Here is a 19014-nt window from a genome sequence, read left to right as displayed (position 1 = left end):
GTACAGGGCCGGCCCCAGCTTATTTTGCACCCTAGGCAGGGATCCCTTCTAGCACCACCACCCCCATGCGCCCACCATGGCTCGGACCCATTAATTGGATCTGTACCCCGGACCTCCTGTTCCCCTGGCACCCATGCTCTTAACACTCACTTTTGCTTTTGTAACTTTGCCTGCTTTGCACATCTGGCTTCCACCAAGGAAGACTCTGCAAAGAAAGGCACTCGCAGTCGCAAACAACCTCTGCTTCTCACTTGCCTTGACAGTTCCTTGCTGGGGTTGCCATAAGTCAGTTGCAACTTGAGTGTCCTTATGTAATAGCCCCCCTACTTAGGTTCTTCTTTGACTCAGCTGAGTGACCCTTCTGTGCCCAGAGGGCTATGTTCTTTGTTGGGATTGGTGTTTGTATCATCAGAAAGATCATAACATGTTTAAAACTCAGTAGTGTTTGCAGCTGAACCAGAACAGGGTGTGTGTGTGTGCCAGTTTGGCGCCCCTAAGGGCCGGCACGCTCTAGGCGAGCGCCTAGTTCGCCTAGTTTGCGAGCCGGCCCTGTTTGCGTACATCCACTTGTAATCTTGAATAATAGACAGATTGTCTTCGGTTCTGGAATTTAAGAGAACTGATTCTGGATTTTTGTTTATAGTTTGTTCAGTAATATACCTAATTTGTTCTAGTATTTTGTCCCAAAAAGTTGTAATTACTGGACAATCCATGCAGCAGTGTATATAAGTCCCAATCTCTTTCCACTTTCTCCAACAAAACGGATCAGAATTGTTTGTAATATGGGATATTTGCACAGGGGTTAGATACCAATGTGTCTTTATTTTAAAATTTTGCTACTTTAATGAGAAAATAGATGTATTGTTCTCATAATTACTCCAAATTTTAACCATATATTATTAGTAAGCTCTGTTGTGCATATTTTTGCCAAAGTTTCTGATACGTTAATGGTGTATTTTCCTGCAATATATCTATAGCAGAATATATCTTAGATATAACCCCCTTTTATTACCTTGTAATCTTGACAGCAGTCCTGTAGGATAGGCCCTCATCATTACACCTATGTTGCCTAAAGCCCTCCTAGCAAGTTCTCAGCAGAATCCAAATTTGAACTGGGGAGGTTCTCGCTTCCACTCAGTCTCGTACAATGTCAGCAAATAAAACTAAGTGCTCCCAGCTAAAGCCGTTCTCCAAAATTTAGAAGTCGTATAAAACCAGCCAGATCTGTTTATAGATGGCGGTTGGTCTGCCGTAAATCATCTTCTGCAACTTGAGAGCCAGTGTGGTGTAGTTGTGAAGACTGCTGGACTAGTATCTGGGAGACCTGGGTTCGAATTCCCACTCATGCCATAGAAGGTGGCTGGGTAACCTTGGGACAGTCATACACTCTCAGCCTAACCTACCTCACAGGGTCATTGTGAGGACAACATGGAGGAGAGGAGAATGATGTAGACCGCTCTGGGTCCCCGCTGGAGAGAAAGGTGGGATATAAATGAATTAAATAAACAAAATAAACCTACATCAAAGAACAGCCTTAAAAAGTTCTGCTTGAACAAAGAATTTCGACTAGTCTAAGACACCAAAGATATACAGGTCTTTCCTAAAAATAATGACCAGTGTTTCTGTCCTGGATGAATGATAACATTTTTACTCTCTGAGATCCTTATAAATATTTAGAAATCGTTAGCATCCTCCCCTCCAAATCCTAATCCCCCAAAATGAAGCATAACTGGTTATGGAAAGGATTATTCAGTGCCGATGCTGCCTAAAATGGCATTGGCGTCACGTGCTGCAGCATCACAGCACTGGCACCCATTCCAGCTGTTATTCACCACAGTCTAGCCTTTTATTGTTGGTTTGTGCAAATGTGCAGGCCAAACATATGCATGTTATATTTATTATCCCAGGACTGATCACTGAAGCGGGGTTGGGATTAAAAAAAAAAAAGACCTGACGAGACACAACCCCCGGTGCCTTCTTCCTAACACAGCTCCTTTCTCCCCCACCAGCAGGTCTCCAGCTGAAGCTCAAGACATTCCAGAAATATCAGAAGATCAAGGGCTTCGGAGGGGCTCTCACAGACTCTGCAGCTATCAATATACTGGCACTGTCGCCAAAGGCTCAGACGAATCTTCTCAAGTCTTACTTCTCGGAGCAAGGTAAGCGCCAGGGGAAGGTTCTCCGGTGCTCCCGTGCCTTTAACAGGGCTGGCCAGCTAAAATTAGATAAGCAAAGATTCTCCTATCCTGTTGCCTCCATGCCAAGCTTTGTCTGTTCAGCTGATTCAGATGGTTGTTAAGAGTTGGTCACGTTCAGGGCTGGCTCACTCACTAGGCGATCGCCTAGAGCGGGACGGCCCTTAGGGGCACCAAACTGCACCCGGCCCCGTACTCTGGGAGTTTCTTGATTATTTGTGTTTTTCATTCTTCCTAAAATGCATTTATTTTTGAACATTGGTGGGCATATGGGGGGGGGGGCAGAAGGGATCCTTGCTTAGGGTGCAAAATAAGCTGGAGCCGGCCCTGGTCACGTTCAGGCAGAGCCTGGGGCTGTTACTCCATACAGACCTTCCGAAATGCACAGATAATTATGATCGATCACTGCAAATGTCCCATTCAGGGCAGATCCTGGCACTTTTTACTCTACCTGGGATCTCCCGGAGCCACAAAGGCAATCACGATAAATCAGGCAAGAGATAAAGGCAAGGTCAACCAACCGGCACAGAGTCAGAGAGAGAAGGTTCGGTCCCCAGCGTTGGGGGAACAGGAAGATGTGGAGTCCAGGGTCCAAAGCCTGGAAGTGAAAGCAAGAGATGGGATCTGGAGTTCTAGCTGAAAAGCAAACACAGGTTAGCAGGACAGGGTACAAGGTAGTAATCTGTTCATTCAGTGGTTCCGCTCACAGCAGGGGTGGCGAGGGAGGTTTTATCTGCCTTTTATTTGCCTTGTTAGCTGGCTCATCCCCCGAGCCCAGGTGTTTCCCAGCTTGTCCTTCCTGCTCCTGTAAGGAGTCTGCTTCAGGCATTAGCGTTGATCACTGTTGGGCTTCCCTGTGTAATCTGATATGGTAATTGGATGTGTTGTCCAGCCTTTCAGTGTCTTGGAATAAGATACTGCGTCCAGTTTCAGTTAGGCTATGTCCAGCCACTGCTGATTTTTCAGGTTGGCCAAGTCTGCAGTGTCTTTCATGTTCTTTTATTCTTGTCTGGATGTGGTGTTGTGCGGTCCCATTATGTGGTCCCAGGGAAGCCATTGAAATTCACAAACATAAACACAATTTCAACCGTAAAAAAGAGAGTTTAAAAATAAACGGGGCATGGTTTCCTGTCCTGTTGCATATTTGATGGAATTTACAACATTTTACGCAATTTACAGTTTGTGTTTTGCATTGTATTGACTTTACACTACAAAAAAATATCCTAATAAAATGCCTGTCTACGTGACTGCTAAAAGTGTTAAAAGAAGTAAGCGTTTATGCTTTGTATACAACGTCCAGGTAAGGTCTGAAGCTCTCCTGGAATTGCAACTGATTTCCAGACTATGGAGATCAGTTTCCCTGGAGAAAATGGCAACTCGGGAGGGTGGAGTCTATGGCATTATAGCCTGCTGAGGCCCAGCTCCTCCCCAAACACTGCCTCCCCCAGGCCGCACCCCCATATCTCCCAGTTTCCCAACCCAAAGTTGGCAATCCTAGTTCTTACTCAGCCATTCCTGAACAGAGCAAGATAAGAGGGGCCGTGTGGCTAAAGAGGCAGCATTTTATTTTAGTTTCATTTCCTCGTGTTCCTCGGCCTCGCTTAAGATGGAGTCCTTCTACCCCCTCAGTTTCTGTGGCATCCTAGACGGGAGGAGACCTGAGGTAACAGTAAAGCAGGCCTGTGATTTTAGTCAGGAAACAGAACGGGCACGTAGCAAAGGGCTCGCTTGCATGTTCCTGTGGGTCATTCTCGCCTCTCTCTCTCTCTTTCTCAGGCATCGAGTACAACTTAATCCGAGTCCCCATGGCGAGCTGTGACTTCTCAGTGAGGCTGTACACCTACGCCGACACAGAGAACGATTTCGAGCTGAACAATTTCAGTCTGACTGAAGAGGATACCAAAATGAAGGCAAGCGCTGCCGAAGATGGACGTGTAGGCTCCCCCACCGCCCCCTCAGAACAGTCATTTCACTCATGGCCCAGGGGGAACCAAGAAAGTTGTAAAAGGGGAACCCGTGTCAGTCTGCTGTGGCAAAACTAAACAAAATTCCAGGGGCACCTTTATTTACACCCCACCTTTCACTCTAATGAGAGCCAGTTTGGTGTAGTGGTTAAGTGCACAGACTCTAATCTGGGAGAACCGGGTTTGATTCCCCCCTCCTCCACTTGCACCTGCTGATGTGACCTTGGGTCAGTCACAAGCTCTGGCACAGCTGTCCTTGAAAAAGAGCAGTTTGTGTCAGAGTTCTCTCAGCCCCACCCACCTCACAGGGTGTCTGTTGTGGGGAGGGGAAGGGAAGGGAGTTTGTAAGCCGCTCTGAGACACCTTTGGGTAGTGAAGGGCGGGGTATAAATCCAATCTCTTTCTCTTTCTTTCTTTCTAATGGGGACCTAAACTGGTTTACAACATCTGCCTCTCCTCCATTTTTTCCCTCACAGCAACCCCGTGAGGGAGGTTAGGCTGAGAGCGTGTGACTGGCCCAAGGTCACCCAGCGAGCTTCCATGGCAGAGAGGGGATTCGAACCTGGGTTGCCCCAGAGCCTAGTCTGACACTCTAGCCATTGCACCACGTCGGTGTTTACTTCCGTATGAACTTTCACGAGTTGCAGCTCACGTCTTCTGATATGTGAAGGGGAGATTGTCTTAAGGAATTCTTACAGAACAGATTACAAAGGAGGGAGCAGTTGCATCAGAGAAGCTGTGGGTGAATTCTGTGTCAAGGATCCTTCAAGTGTACATTTTCTGCAGAAGAAGAAAAAGGGAGGAGCTGAGGGAGAAAGATGAGGTGTGAACCCCATCGTCAGCCTTCCAAGTGTAAATTCCCTGTGCCAAGTGGCTGGGAAACAGAATTAGCAGTTAGAAACACAGAAATATAGAGCTGGAAGGAACCTTAGGGGTCATCTAGTCCAACCCCCCGCACAATGCAGGGAATTCAAAACTACCTTCCACCCACCTCCATTCCCCCAGAGAAAGGCAAAAAACCCTCCAGGGTCCCTGGGCCAATCTAGCCTGGAGAAAAATGCCTTCCTGGCCCCAAGGTGGCGATCAGCTTTACCCTGGGCATGTAAAAAAGGGCCACGAGAGACGAACACTCACTGACTTATTCCTTCCTGCCCTCTCTCTCATGATCATTACATATCAGGTCAGAGGTTCGAGCAAACAGGAAAAGTGACAAAGTAAAATAATGTAGGGTAAATAACAACTACTGGGGGAGAAGTAGTCCCAAGTTTACATGAAAATTAACTGATCTTCGTACAAGGTTATAATGTGATAAAACAGATGAAGAACAGCCAATTAAAATGTCTAAAAAGTAGGCCCCATGGAGCTATTAGAGATCATAAGGAAATTCAAATCTTTGTTTAGACCAGGATGACATGTAGAGTTTAATTTCTTGATAAGTTCTAGTTCAGCACTTTCACTTTGCAAATTCCCTTTGAAGGTTTGTCGTTGTTTTTATCTGGAGTGGGGAAGAATGGTGACTTTCCAGTCTGTAAGAGTTATTTCTACGGAAATAGGAAAACAACAACTTCCAGAAACTGGGGAGGGAACATTTTAACCCTCAGGGCTAGAAACTTGTTTGAAAGTTGGGATTCTCCACACATTTTCACATGCGCCTTAGGAAATTTGCTTTGAAGGTCAACGCTGTTTCACAGATTCTGCATTTCCTTGTTCATTGGAGAAGATACGCCCAACCCTTGTGTAAGCATCATGGCTGAAATTTAAAAACACACAACAACCACACAATTCCCACCATTTAAAATCACATTATAGTAGTTAGCAAGTTATGAACAAAGTCATGTGATGCCTGAAGTTGTCTTAACAATGTGGCTGAAAATGAGAAGAAGAAGAAGAGATTGGATTTATACCCCGCCCTTCACTACCTAAAGGAGTCTCAGAGCGGCTTACAAACTCCTTTCCCTTCCCCTCCCCGCAACAGACACTCTGTGAGGTAGGTGGGGCTGAGAGAGCTCTGACAGAAACTGCTCTTTTTCAAGAACAGCTCTGACAGAACTGTGGCTTGCCCAAGGTCATCCAGCAGGTGCAAGTGGAGGAGTGGGGAATCAAACCCAGTTCTCCCAGATTAGAGTCTGCGTACTTAACCACTACACCAAACTGGCTGTAAAGTTCTAAACACCTTTGGGAATGGACAGGCCAAGCCAAATCTGCTCAAATAAAACCTAAACCAAAAGTCACAGCCATTTAAAAGCCTGTTCTGCACAATCGCACAACACTCCAGCATGTTTGCCAACCTCCAGGTCGGGCCTGGAGATCTCCTGGGGTGACAACTGGTCAGACTGCAGAGTTCAGTCCCACTAGAGAATATGGCCACTTTGGAGGAGGGATTCTGGGCCATCATGCCCAACTTCCCTCCCGAAGCCCCACTCTCCCCCCAAATGTCCTGGAATTTTCCAACCTGGAGTTGGCATCCCTGCGAGCACCAGTGCCCTAGCAGCCATTATTATTTAATGCTGACTAATGAAGGGTAGCTATTGTTGGGAAAATTGGCAAAAATACTTAGTTTGCAATGGATCTTTGTTCACTGGAGAGGAGGCATTTTCTTTCTTTGTAAAAATGTTTATTTCTAAAGGGAAGGGGACACAGGAAAATCTACAAAACAACAAACACAACTACATGCTTGCAAGGACAGACACAGGGCGATTTCGCACTAGAGCTGCCTCGCGGCGCAGCCGCCTTTTGCCCCGACACTATTTGTCAATTTCACACCCAAGGCTGCGGGGCTGCATTTGACCCGCGGCTTCACCTGATTTCCTCCGCAGTTTCGTGATCCTCAAAAACCAGGATCACGAAACTGCGGAGGAAATCGGGCAAAGCCACGAGTCAAAATACAGCCCCGCAGCTTTGGGTGTGAAATTGACATGGTTGTGTCGGGCCAAACAGCAGCTACGCTGCGAGGCAGCTCTAGTGCGAAATCGCCCACACAGATAGTAATGAAGATTCTTCCTTTCTTCTTGAAAATCACCTGAATGCATGAACCAATGATTGTTAATAAATAGGCTTCAGTTTCCCAGGCTTTCTCTCCATTGGCTTCCTGCCAGGCTCCCTTCCAGGTCATTCTAAACAATAGCACACAAGATAAGCAGATTAACCCTACAGTGACTGACTTTAGACCTTGCCACACACATATTTCCAACAGCAATACAGGCCAGGTGACTGCACAAATGTCCAGATGAATGACAAAGACCTTCTTTCCCCCAGATCCCCATCCTCCAGCAGGCCCAAGCTGTGGCCCCGAAACCCCTGTCCCTCTACGCCAGCCCCTGGACCTCCCCGGTCTGGATGAAAACCAATGGAGCCATGACGGGCCGTGGGACCCTGAAGGGGAAACCGGGCGACAAGTACCACAAGACCTGGGCCAACTATTTCATCAGGTAACGGTGCTTAAAGTCGATATTGTGCTGTGCCCACTGTAGGCACCCCCAATGGGTTACTTCCGCGCCCAGGAAAAGCTCCTGCTTTTATTGGTTTTACTTTACAAAATGTATATCCTCCCTCTCTGTCTCCACAAGAGGCACCCAGGCGGCCACCTGGAACCTAGAGTTGCCAGCTCAGATTCAGGAGGCAGAGCCTGGGACTTAAGGGTGGAGCCAGGAGGATCGGGGTGAGCCTTGGGGGATATGGGAGGGGCATAGTAGTTGCAGAGGGTGGCTGAAGGCGGGTAAGGGTGAGAGCTTGGCTCAGTGGATGTGGGAGGGCAGAATACTTAAGAGAATCTACTCTGTTGATGGAGAACAGAGGATGGCTGTTTCCTTCATGGTCAGGAGTGCAGACTCTAATCTGGGAGAACCGGGTTTGATTCCCCACTCCTGCACATGCAGCTGCTGGTGGGACCTTGGGTCAGTCACAAGTTCTCTCAGAGCTGTTCTCTCAAGATCAGTTCTCAAAAGAGCTCTCTCAGCCCCACCTACCTCACAGGGTGTCTGTTGTGGGGAGGGGAAGGGAAAGGAGATTGTAAGCCGCTCTGAGACTCCTTTGGGTAGTGAAGGGCATGGTATAAATCCAATCTCCTCCTCCTCCTCCTCCTCCTCTTCTTCTTCGTGGGTTTTTTTGGAAGCACCCGACTGCCCACTGTTAAAAACAGGATGCTGGAACAGATGGACTTCTGTTTTGACCCAGCAAAGCAGTTTTTACTAATTATGGGCTCTTCCCCATTCTCATTATTGTCGCTTGTGTGTTCCTATTTCTTCAGGGGCTTTTTCTTTTCTGCCCTTGTTTTGCTCCCTCTAGTGGTCGATTTGATATTTACATCAGTGTGCGTCCAACATAAGAACCTACAGTTTAAATCCGCAGGGAGATATTCCATACATGTAATATCTGATTGACTAATAGAGGGAGCAAAACATGTGCAGAAAAGGGGGGAAAGGGGCACATGGGTGAGGAACATGAGAATGCGGAAGAGCCCTATAGTAGGAATGGAAACTCCACATTCAGAAGCACTATACCCTTAAATATCAGATTTGGGGAGGGAGACAGGGGAGGGCTGTAGCCGTTTAGCCGGCTTGGGGGCTTTCCTGAGGCAGCTGATTGGCCATTGTTAGGATGATGGGCAGGGCTCTTTTTTGTAGCAGGTACTTATTTGCATATTAAGCGACACACCCCCTAATGTAGCCAATCCTCCAAGAGCTTACAGTAGCTCCTGTAAGAAGAGCTCTGTAAGCTCTTGGAGGATTGGCTACATTAGGGGTGTGTGGCCTAATATGCAAAGGAGTTCCTGCTACAAAAAGAGCCCTGAATTGATGGGTCTGATTAGGGTTACCAACCTCCAGGTGGGGGCCTGGAGACCTCCCAAAATTACAATTGACCAGGCTACAGAGATCAGTTCTTCTGGAGAAGATGGCAGCTTAGGAGGTGACCTCTACAGCATCAAATCCCTCTTGAGTTCCACCCCCTTCCCGAAATCCCACCCTCCCCAGGCTCCACCCCCAAACCTCCAGGGGTTTCCCAAATTAGAGTTGGCAACCCTCGGCTGGATGGGTCTTGACTCGGATACCGCAAGCTTCTTACGTTTCCGCCTTCTCCATAACGCCCACTCTGACCTCCACCGTTTCCCCGCTTACAGGTTCTTAGATGAATACGCCAAATATAACCTGACTTTCTGGGCACTGACGGCCGGGAACGAGCCGACGGCTGGAGACATCATCTTCTACCCGTTCCAGTGCCTCGGCTTCTCCCCGGAGCACCAGCGAGACTTCATTGCGCAAGACTTGGGCCCCGCCTTGGCCAACAGCTCCTACAAGGGCATCGAGCTCATCATCCTAGATGACCAGAGAGTCATGCTCCCTTACTGGGCGGAAGTGGTGAGTTTGCTGACCCCCCCCCCAGCGGGATCCCCGCATCCCAGATTAGGTTTCGAAAGGGAAGTACAGGAGGAGGCCAGATGTTCACAGATGTGGTACAGGGCAGATGTTCACGCTGTGTCCTGAGAGGCCCCCTCTCCCACATGTGTTAATTGATTAATTAAAGCCGTTATCGTGCTGCCTCTTCAGAGTCCTGCGGGAGGAAGCTTACAAGTGAAACAACATCACAATATAAAAATGAACCGTTCAGAACAAGTCATTGGGGGTGAAAACGGTCTACCGTTCTTCAGGACGGAGCCTTACAGCTTCCCTGTGCTGAATCAGTTGTTCTCATTTCCGTTTGTCTCATGAGGTCTAGAAACACACCTGTTTAAAAGACAAACATGGAAGACTGTTAGGGTCTAGGGTTGCCAGCCTGAGGTGTTTTGTCTTCAGCCATTCACGCCTTACCTTTTTCTGCCCCTCTTGGCTCAAAACTCCCAGTCTGTTGCTGTCCCCCCTTTCTCTGTTCATAAGAACATCAGAAGAGCCCCGCTGGATCAGACCAATAGTCCATCCACTTCAGCATCTTGTCTCACCGAGGGGCCAGCCAGTTCCTCTGGAGGGGCAAGAAACAAGGCAGAGAGGCCGAGGCACTGGAACGGGTAGAAGATGATGTCTTCTCATAAAAACATAAGAAGTTCCCTGCTGGATCAGACCAGTGAGGGTCCATCTAGTCCAGCATCCTGTCTCACACAGTGGCCTCATCCAGTTCCTCTGGAGGGCCAACAACAGGGCAGAGAGGCTGAGGCCTTCCCCTCACAAGAACATCAGAAGAGCCTTGTTGGATCAGACCAATAGTCCATCTACTCCAGCATCCTGTCTCACCGAGGGGTCAGCCAGTTCCTCTGGAGGGGCAAACAACAGGGCAGAGAGGCTAAGGCCTTCCCCTCATAAGAACATCAGGGGAGCCCTGCTTGATCAGACCAGTGGTCCATCTACTCCAGCATCCTGTCTCACACAGTGGCGAACCAGTTCCTCTGGAGGGCCAACAACAGGGCATAGAGGCTGAGGCCTTCCCCTCATAAGAGGAGCCCTGCTGGACCAGACCAGTGGTCTATCTAGTCCAGCATCCCGTCTCACACAGTGGCCTGGAGGGCCAACAACAGGGCAGAGGGCTGAGGCCTTCCCCTGATAAGAACGTCAGAAGAGCCCTGCTGGGTCAGACCCAGTGGCGCATCTATTTATGGACCAACTAGTGTAAGCCACCCTGAGCCTGCTTGCGGGGAGGGCGAGGTACAAATTAAACAAACAAATAAATAAATAAATAAAAATCTAGTCCAGCATCCTGTTTCACACAGTGGCCAACCAGTTCCTTTGGCGGGCCAACAGCAGGGCACAGAGGCTGAGGCCTTCACCGATGCTGCCTTCTGGCTCTGGGATTCCGAGGTTTAGTGCCTACCCTTCCACAATTTCTCCTTGCCTTGATGGGTCTCCTGTTCAAACCAGAGGGAGACTCCCAACAACCAGGGGAACCATCTTGTGATTTTTACCTCCCCTTGACGAAATGTCAGCTCCTGGGCCTGAGCAGTCCTCCAAAATAAAAGACGTATTGGCCAGTAGCTGCAATGTCAACACTCTGCTTGTTTCTAGGTTCTCAAGGACCCCAATGCTTCCCAATATATTAATGGGATTGGCATCCACTGGTATTTGGACTTCCTGGCCCCCATCGACTTGACACTATCCATCACCCACCATCTCTTCCCCCAATACTATCTCATCTCCACGGAAGCCTCCACCGGTTCTTACTTTTGGGAGCCGCGTGTGGTGCTCGGGGGCTGGGACCGTGGCAGCAAATACAGCCACAGCATTCTTGCGGTAAGTGCCCTATAGCTGCGGATAAGTTAACCCCGACCCTGGGGACATGTCTTTCTTTGGGTCATGGAGAATTTACGGCATCTGTATAAAAAACCAGGCAGAGAGATAAGTAAACTTTGGCAGAAGAATCCAGTCATCCGTTTCAGAGGCTTCCTGTGGTCGTTGTTAACACTGCAAATTGTATAGATCCAGTTGGTCAGCCGTGTTGGTCTGTAGCAGTAGAACAGTTTTAGAGTCCAGTGGCACCTTTAAGACCAACAAAGGTTTATTCAAGGCGTGAGCTCTCGTGTGCACGCTTTTGTTGTTGTTCAGTCGCACAGTCGAGTCCGACTCTTCGCGACCCCATGGACAAGATCTCGCAAGGCCCTCCTGTTTTCCGTCGTGCTCCGAAGTTTGCTCAATTTCATGTTCGTTGCATCTGTGACACTGTCTAACCATCTCATCCTTTGCCGTCCCCGTCTTCTTTGACCTTCAATCTTTCCCAGCATCAGGGTCTTCTCCAGTGAGTGCTCCCTTCTCATGGGGTGGCCAAAGTATTTGAGCTTCAGTTTCATCATCTGGCCTTCCAGGGAACAGTCAGGGTTGATTTCTTTTAGGATTGACTGATGTGATCTCCTTGCAGTCCAAGGGACTCTCGAGACCTATAGCCAGAGAACGAACAGCTAATTAACATGCAACATGATGATCGAGATATGCAAAGTGACAGTAAATAACAGGTTAAGGTTGTAAGGTCAACAGTGGTAAAGCAATCAAATATGCCAGACTAGCAACTGTCAAGGCTCAGGTTGCCAGATCAGAGTTGGAAAATCCCTGGAGATTTGGGGAGGGACCCTTTGGGAGGGGAAATGTTCCAGAAGGGAGGGAACTCAGCAGTAGCAGGAACATGATGCCTTCCACCCTCTGATGCTGCCGGCTCCTCCAGGCAGCCCTGGAGTAACCATTAAGTAAGCTTAATGGCCCTTTCTTACACGCCCAGGGAAGTGCTGATTGCCACTTTGGGGTCAGGAAGCAATTCCTACAGCCAGTTCCACTTCGGCGGGAGGGCGGGATAAAAATCGAATAAATAAATAAAATAAATACATTTGGTGTAGTGGTTAAGTCTGCGGACTCTAATCTGGGAGAACCGGGTTTGATTCCCCACTCCTCCACTTGCACCTGCTGATGTGACCTTGGGTCAGTCACAAGCTCTGGCACAGCTGTCCTTGAAAAAGAGCAGTTTGTGTCAGAGCTCTCTCAGCCCCACCCACCTCACAGGGTGTCTGTTGTGGGGAGGGGAAGGGGAAGGAGTTTGTAAGCCGCTCTGAGACTCCTTTGGGTAGTGAAGGGTGGGGTATAAATCCAATCTCTTCTTCTTTTACCTCACAGGGTGTCTGTTGTGGGGAGGGGGAGGGGAAGGAGTTTGTAAGCCGCTCTGAGACTCCTTCGGGTAGTGAAGGGCGGGGTATAAATCCAATCTCTTCTCTTCTTCTTTTACCTCACAGGGTGTCTGTTGTGGGGAGGGGAAGGGAAAGGAGTTTGTAAGCCGCTCTGAGACACCTTTGGGTAGTGAAGGGCGGGGTATAAATCCAATCTCTTCTTCTTCTCTTCTTCTTGTTTTCCAGGCCAGTTTGGCTGGAGATCCTGGAGGGTTTTGGGGGGGGTTTTTTGGACCTCTTCTGGGCATAGAGCAGGGGTCACTGGGGACGTGGGGGGGTGTTTGTGAATTTCCTGCATTGTGCAAGGGGCCGGACTAGATGACCCTGGAGGGTCCCTTCCAACTCTGTGATTCTGTGATTCTAAGCACGTGCTTAGGGCACCAAGGGAAGGGGGGAACCGCAGAGTTTCCCCCCTAGCTATCATGCCTTTAACTCTTTCACTGCCACACTCGACTTCAATCATTTTCTTTTTTGCAATTGTCCTTATCTGCTGTGTTCGACTTGAATCTGCATTGTTAAAAAAATGTTTTCTTAGGCGTGGTGAATGTCTAACATTTAAAAATTTGGTCTGAAGGTGTTGTCAGATACCACGTTTTCCCGTCTCATGGCGTGAGAGTTTCGCTTCCGCTGAGTGTAAACACAGCTGTCTGGGTCTGGCTAGCATTTAACTCATCAGCTGATTTGTGTAACGGATCCTTATCCATAAGAACATAAGAGAAGCCGATGTTGGATCAGGCCAATGGCCCATCCATCCAACCCTCTGTCCCACAGTGGCCAAAAATACCAGGTGCCATCAGGAGGTCCAGCAGTGGGGCCAGGACACTAGAAGCCCCCCCCCCACACTGTTGCCCCCCCCCAAGCACCAAGAATACAGAGCATCCCTTGCCCCAGACCGAGAGTTCCCATCTATACCTTGTGGCTAATAGACACTGATGGACCTCTGCTCCAGATGTTCATCCAATTCCCTCTTGAAGCCGTCCATGCTTGTAGCCGCCACCACTTCCTGTGGCAGTGAATTCCATGTGTTAATCACTCTTTGGGCGAAGAAGGACTTCCTTTTATCCGTTCTAACCCAACTGCTCAGCAATTTCATTGAGTGCCCACAAGTTCTCGTATTTACTTTATTATTTATTTTACCAATTTTTCACATAAACAAGGCAAGTTTTAGTGCCAAGGGGGCACCACCGTTGGGTTGTGCTGAGGGCATCAGTTGGCCGTAATCCAGCCCTGCCTCTGGGGGGGGGGGACAGCTCTCTAGTCTGGAGCCTTTTTGCATTCATTTGGATGCATTTCTTGTGGGCCGCAAGCAAAGCTCAGGACTGGCTGCTACACGGTCTCTTCGTCTTGCAGAACCTGAACAACTATGTCACGGGCTGGACGGACTGGAACCTGGTGCTGGACATGGAAGGGGGTCCCAACTGGAGCAGGAACTACGTGGACAGCCCAATCATTGTTGACGCGGCCAACGATGTCTTCTACAAGCAGCCCATGTTCTACCACATGGCCCATTTCAGGTGAGAGACATGCGAGGCCTTTTCACTGTGTGGAAACAACAGGGCAAGCCTTTGGGCCAAAGAGCCCTGGGCCTCAGCCACCTTGCCTCTACAGGAAGGTTCCAGTTTGGTGTAGTGGTTAAGTGCGCGGACTCTGATCTGGGAGAACCGGGTTTCATTCCCCACTCCTCCACTTGCACCTGCTGGATGACCTTGGGCAAGCCGTAGTTCTGATAAGAGCTGTCCTCGAAAAAGAGCAGTTTCTGTCAGTGCTCTCTTAGCCCCACCTACCTCGCAGGGTGTCTGTTGTGGGGAGGGGAAGGGAAAGGAGTTTGTAAGCTGCTCTGAGATTCCTTTGGGTAGTGAAGGGCGGGGTATAAATCCAATCTCCTCCTCTTCTTCTTCTTCCTAATGGGGGCTGCAGTGAAAGATGGGAACAGCCAGTTCACTCCCTTTTTTATTCCTCCACAACCTTCTCCCCAGCATTACTTGGTCAGGCGTAAGTGACATAATTAGACTGTTGTGTGGAAAAGCCAGGCTGTGCCTGTGAATAACATCTCCCCTGTGGCCATTCAAGATTTCTTGGGCCCAGGACCTTAAATAAAATATATTAATAATTCTTTTTAAAAAGATTTATTGGGCCCCACTTGACCTGTTTCTCCACTCCTCCACTTGCACCTGGCTGGATGGCCTTGGGCAAGCCATAGTTCTGATAAGAGCTGTTCTTGAAAAAAGCGCACCCTCTGTCAAGAGCTCTCTCAGCCCCACCCACCTCAGAGGGTGTCTGTTGTGACAAACAAACACAGTTGTGGTTGCAGGATACAACCCTTAATTGCCTTGCTGTTCTCTTCATATAGTAAGTTCCTCCCAGAGGGGACCCAGCGCATCGGCATCCAGAGCAGCAAATGGACCGGTTTAGAGTACTCGGCTTTCCTGCGCCCGGATGGTTCAGCTCGTGGTCTTGAACAGGTGAGCATCCAGGATTAAGAATGGGTAGGGCAGTCCCTGAGATTGGGCTCAAAGTAAAATGGGAAGCTGTGTGTGGGTGTTTGTCTGTGTGCATGCAAGTGGCTGCCCATGTTGAAAAGTGAACGGTGCTGCTGACATACCGAAGGGAGGCATAGCCCTCACTCGCCGCTGCCTCCTGGATCTACATTGCTGCTGACTGGATCCGAACTCAGCCCTTGCGGTTCTACCAGGGCTTTTTCTGCCCCCTCCAGCAGTGCAGAGGGAAGAGACAAGCATATCTTGCTGGGGGTGGCCAAATAATGTCAATCGGCCTCTGTGTATGTGCGTGTGCGTGCACAGCTGCTCAAAGGTACTATCTAGAAATTCAACAGAAGCAAAAAGTATTTTGAGAAGACAGGCAGTTTCTCAGGTGGGGAGGGGGGTCTGCCTCCTCAGCATGGGAGGTTTCTTTGCCTCACCGAGCTTGGTTGGTCACTATGATTTTCTTAAAAACATAGACACTTCTTTTGTGCTTGGAGTAGCGTCCAAAGTAGTGCACAAGTTCAAAACCAGCGAAAAATTCTTATTTTTTAAATGAAAGAAGAAGAAGAAGACATACAGAGTCCACACTTCAGAAGAAGAAGAGAAGAAGAGATTGGATTTATACCCCGCCCTTCACTACCCAAAGGAGTTTCAGAGCGGCTTACAATCTCCTTTCCCTTCCCCTCCCCACAACAGACGCCCTGTGAGGTTGGTGTGGCTGAGAGAGCTCTTTCGAGGCCTGCCCTGGAGAGAACAGCTCTTAGAGAACTTGTGACTGACCCAAGGTCAGGCCAGCTGGCTGCAGGTGGAGGAGTGGGGAATCAAACCCGGTTCTCCCAGATTACAGTCTGCACTCCTAACCACGACACCAAACTGGCTCTCAACACAGAGAACAGCAACAGAGCCACAACGGGGTCAGATTAAATCTAATAGAAGTTCAACGTCTATCGAGAAAGCCTCAGAGAATCAGGGGTCTTCACCTGGTGTTGAAATGAGAATATCGCAGGTGCCTCGCAAAGCTGTCAAGAGGGCATTCCGTAACCAAGGCACTGCTGCCTGAAAAGACCTCTGCGTGCTACCTGTTAGTTGTGAGCGAGCGATTTGGCTGCTGCACAAATTAGTTTGCTCTGGAGCCCTCCTTCCTGAGCTAAGACAAAGAAACTGTGAGCCGGAGGCTGAAAAAAACCTGCGAGCGAGCTCATACGAACTCACCTGAGAGGGAACGCTGGTCCCCAGGCCCACCCTGGAGGCTGGCATCCCTATTTTATCTTCTGGCATTCTGTCCTGCCTTATCATCCCTTGGCGTGCACTCCCCTTGTCTGTTCTTCTTCCCAGGTCCCTCAAGGACGTGCCGTTTGGAATCTCCGATCCCGGCGTGGGCTACATCCAGGCAGTGGCGGCCGCAGATTCCATCCAGACCTACCTGTGGAAACGGCCCACGGGAGACGCAGGGCAGCCTGGCTCCGGGTCGTCGCAGCTCTAAAATGCTTTGCTCCCTTGAGAAGGCTTAACGCTGCTGGGTAGATTGGGGATCAGGGTCCTGTGGAGGGGTCTGCACAGAAAGGCCTGCATGAGCCAGGAAGAGATGGTCGAGAAAGGCGTGGTGACCAGGATCGGCACAGTACATATTCCCAGGGCTGCCCTGCCTTCCGCGTCCACTTCCTCCCGGTTGCTTGACATCAGTCCCTCAGCGTTCCCCGTGTCCTCCTCATTGGGTCGGGGTCCCCTTTTCTCAGATGTTTTCATAGAATAAACCATTTCTTTTTCTAGAAACCCGTTTGTTCTCTGGCTCTTTATTTGGCATTCTGCCTGGGGTGGGATCGAGGGCAGACTGCCATGGAGGAGGGGGAGGAGGAAGAGGAGGCAGAAGAAGAGATGGGGTTGTTGTTTTTTGAGCCCCCAGAGGGTTTTTTTAATTATTTTTTCTAAGACTACAAAACTAACACAGAAGAAAGGGAGGGGAACTACATTTACAGGATAAAGTAAAGAACATAAGAACATAAGAGACGCCAATGTTGGATCAGGCCAAAGGCCCATCTAGTCCAACACTCTGACACACAGTGGCCAAAAATACCAGGTGCCATCAGGAGGTCCACCAGTGGGGCCACCTGAAACCCACTACTACCTAAAAACCCAAGAGAGGAGATCATCAATCGCTTAGTTACATCAAGTCTTCCCTTCTTTTATGTCATTATAAACAGTCAAACATTTGTAGTACTTTTTGCCCTTTTCTTTCAATCTTAAACTTAACTGTCTAAGAACAGTACCCCCAATCATCCCATTTCAATGTTCTCAAAGGCACAAATCAGAGTCCTTCAGCCTTCACTTCTCCTTTCCCCATCTCTTCCGCAACTTGTAAGGACTTCTGGGGGCTGCTGCCCCTTGCTCTGCCAGAGAGTCCTCTCCATAAGAACCCGAGTCCAGCTCGCCACTAGACTTACTGTCCTCTAGAAGAGATGGGATTTATACCCCGCCCTTCACTCAGAGTCTCAGAGCGGCTTACAAACTCCTTTCCCTTCCCCTCCCCACAACAGACACCCTGTGAGATAGGGTGGGGCCGAGTGACAGAAACTGCACTTTCTCAAGGACAGCTCTGACAGGACTATGGCTTGCCCAAGGTCATCCAGCAGCTGCCAGTGTAGGAATGGGGAATCAAACCCAGTTCTCCCAGGTTAGAGTCCGCACCAAACTGGAAGAAGGAGAAACATTAAATAGAAAAATAAGGCCTCTTCTACTTGCAGGAAGTTCTTGCCATAGAGTCGCCAACAATTCCTAGAGCTACCTTTCACGTGGTTTTTCTTTTAAAAAATTTCCTCCCGGGACTCTGCCCCCTCCTCAACCTTCCTGCTTGGGAACTGTAGAGAAATTTGAAGGCCCAAACCAGAGGTTCCTGTTCAAGCAGAAGAACCAATACACGTCAAGGGAACTGACGTTTTGGTAAGGAAGGCCTGACCGAATTCAGGGGAGTTTCCATGCCTCGAATTTTACCTCCACGAAAACTTCAGGGTGAGATTCCCTGTAGGGCTTTCGTAGCGTCGCCAGCTCCGAGTTGGGAAATACCTCGAGATTTTGGGGGTGGAGCCTAAGGAGGGCGGGGTTTGGGGAGAGGAGGGACTCCAATGTGGTAGAATGCCATAGAGTCCACCTTCCAAAGCAGCCATTTTATCCAGGTGCACTGATCTCTGTTGCCTGGAGGTCAGTTGAAACAGATGAGGTTGGCAACCCTAGGCTTTCAGAATGTCGAGATTCCTTAATACAGAACAAGGGACTTCTTTTCTTCCCTGTGAGAGAATGTATTGTTGGGGAGGGCTTGTTGAAATGTAATAGGCTTCTCAAGTCCCCCCGGGGGGCGGGGAAACCCCCGCCCCAGAGGCCTGTTCCCCGCCGCCGGCGGATCGGGCCCCGGGGGGAACCCCACCCCGACGTGCGCGTCACCCGGAAGTGACGTGACCACGCTGGAGGCGGGGCCACGGTCATCCAAGGGAAAACTCTATGGTTTTCCCTCGGATGGTCGTGACCCCGCCCCAGCATGCCCGGCGTCATCACGTCACTTCCGGGTGATGTGCATGTGGTCCGTGCGCACTTTGCGCGCATGTGCGCGCTCCAGCTGCGGACTGGGAGTCCCCCGGTAAGGAGATTTTTCGACTTGGCAACCCTAAAATGTAATAAGGGGGTACCAGCAATTTTGGGCACATTGGTTCGGCTGTACCAGTTTATACCCAATAAGAGCATGGAGACCAAAAAGG

At 49.4% G+C, this 19014-nt stretch overlaps 1 protein-coding gene across 1 annotated transcript in view; it reads left to right on the top strand.

Moving 5' to 3' along the window:
- GBA (glucosidase, beta, acid) overlaps window positions 1–16989 on the top strand; it is a 44545-nt gene extending 27556 nt beyond the window's left edge. Inside the window, exons 4-11 of the mRNA XM_015419121.1 lie at window positions 2013–2159; window positions 3972–4105; window positions 7415–7587; window positions 9276–9513; window positions 11146–11370; window positions 14136–14299; window positions 15136–15230; window positions 16582–16989. Of these exons, the coding sequence (XP_015274607.1) occupies window positions 2013–2159; window positions 3972–4105; window positions 7415–7587; window positions 9276–9513; window positions 11146–11370; window positions 14136–14299; window positions 15136–15230; window positions 16582–16751 (1346 nt within the window). The 3' untranslated portion in view covers window positions 16752–16989. The remainder of the gene's footprint in view (window positions 1–2012; window positions 2160–3971; window positions 4106–7414; window positions 7588–9275; window positions 9514–11145; window positions 11371–14135; window positions 14300–15135; window positions 15231–16581) is intronic.
- The last annotated feature ends 2025 nt before the right edge of the window (window positions 16990–19014 follow it).

The sequence above is a fragment of the Gekko japonicus genome, unplaced genomic scaffold, assembly GCF_001447785.1.
Source record: "Gekko japonicus isolate JY-2015 unplaced genomic scaffold, Gekko_japonicus_V1.1 scaffold25, whole genome shotgun sequence".
NCBI lineage: Eukaryota > Metazoa > Chordata > Lepidosauria > Squamata > Gekkonidae > Gekko > Gekko japonicus.
Note: the sequence above shows the minus strand (reverse complement) of the source record. Positions and strands in the feature narration are given on the sequence as shown.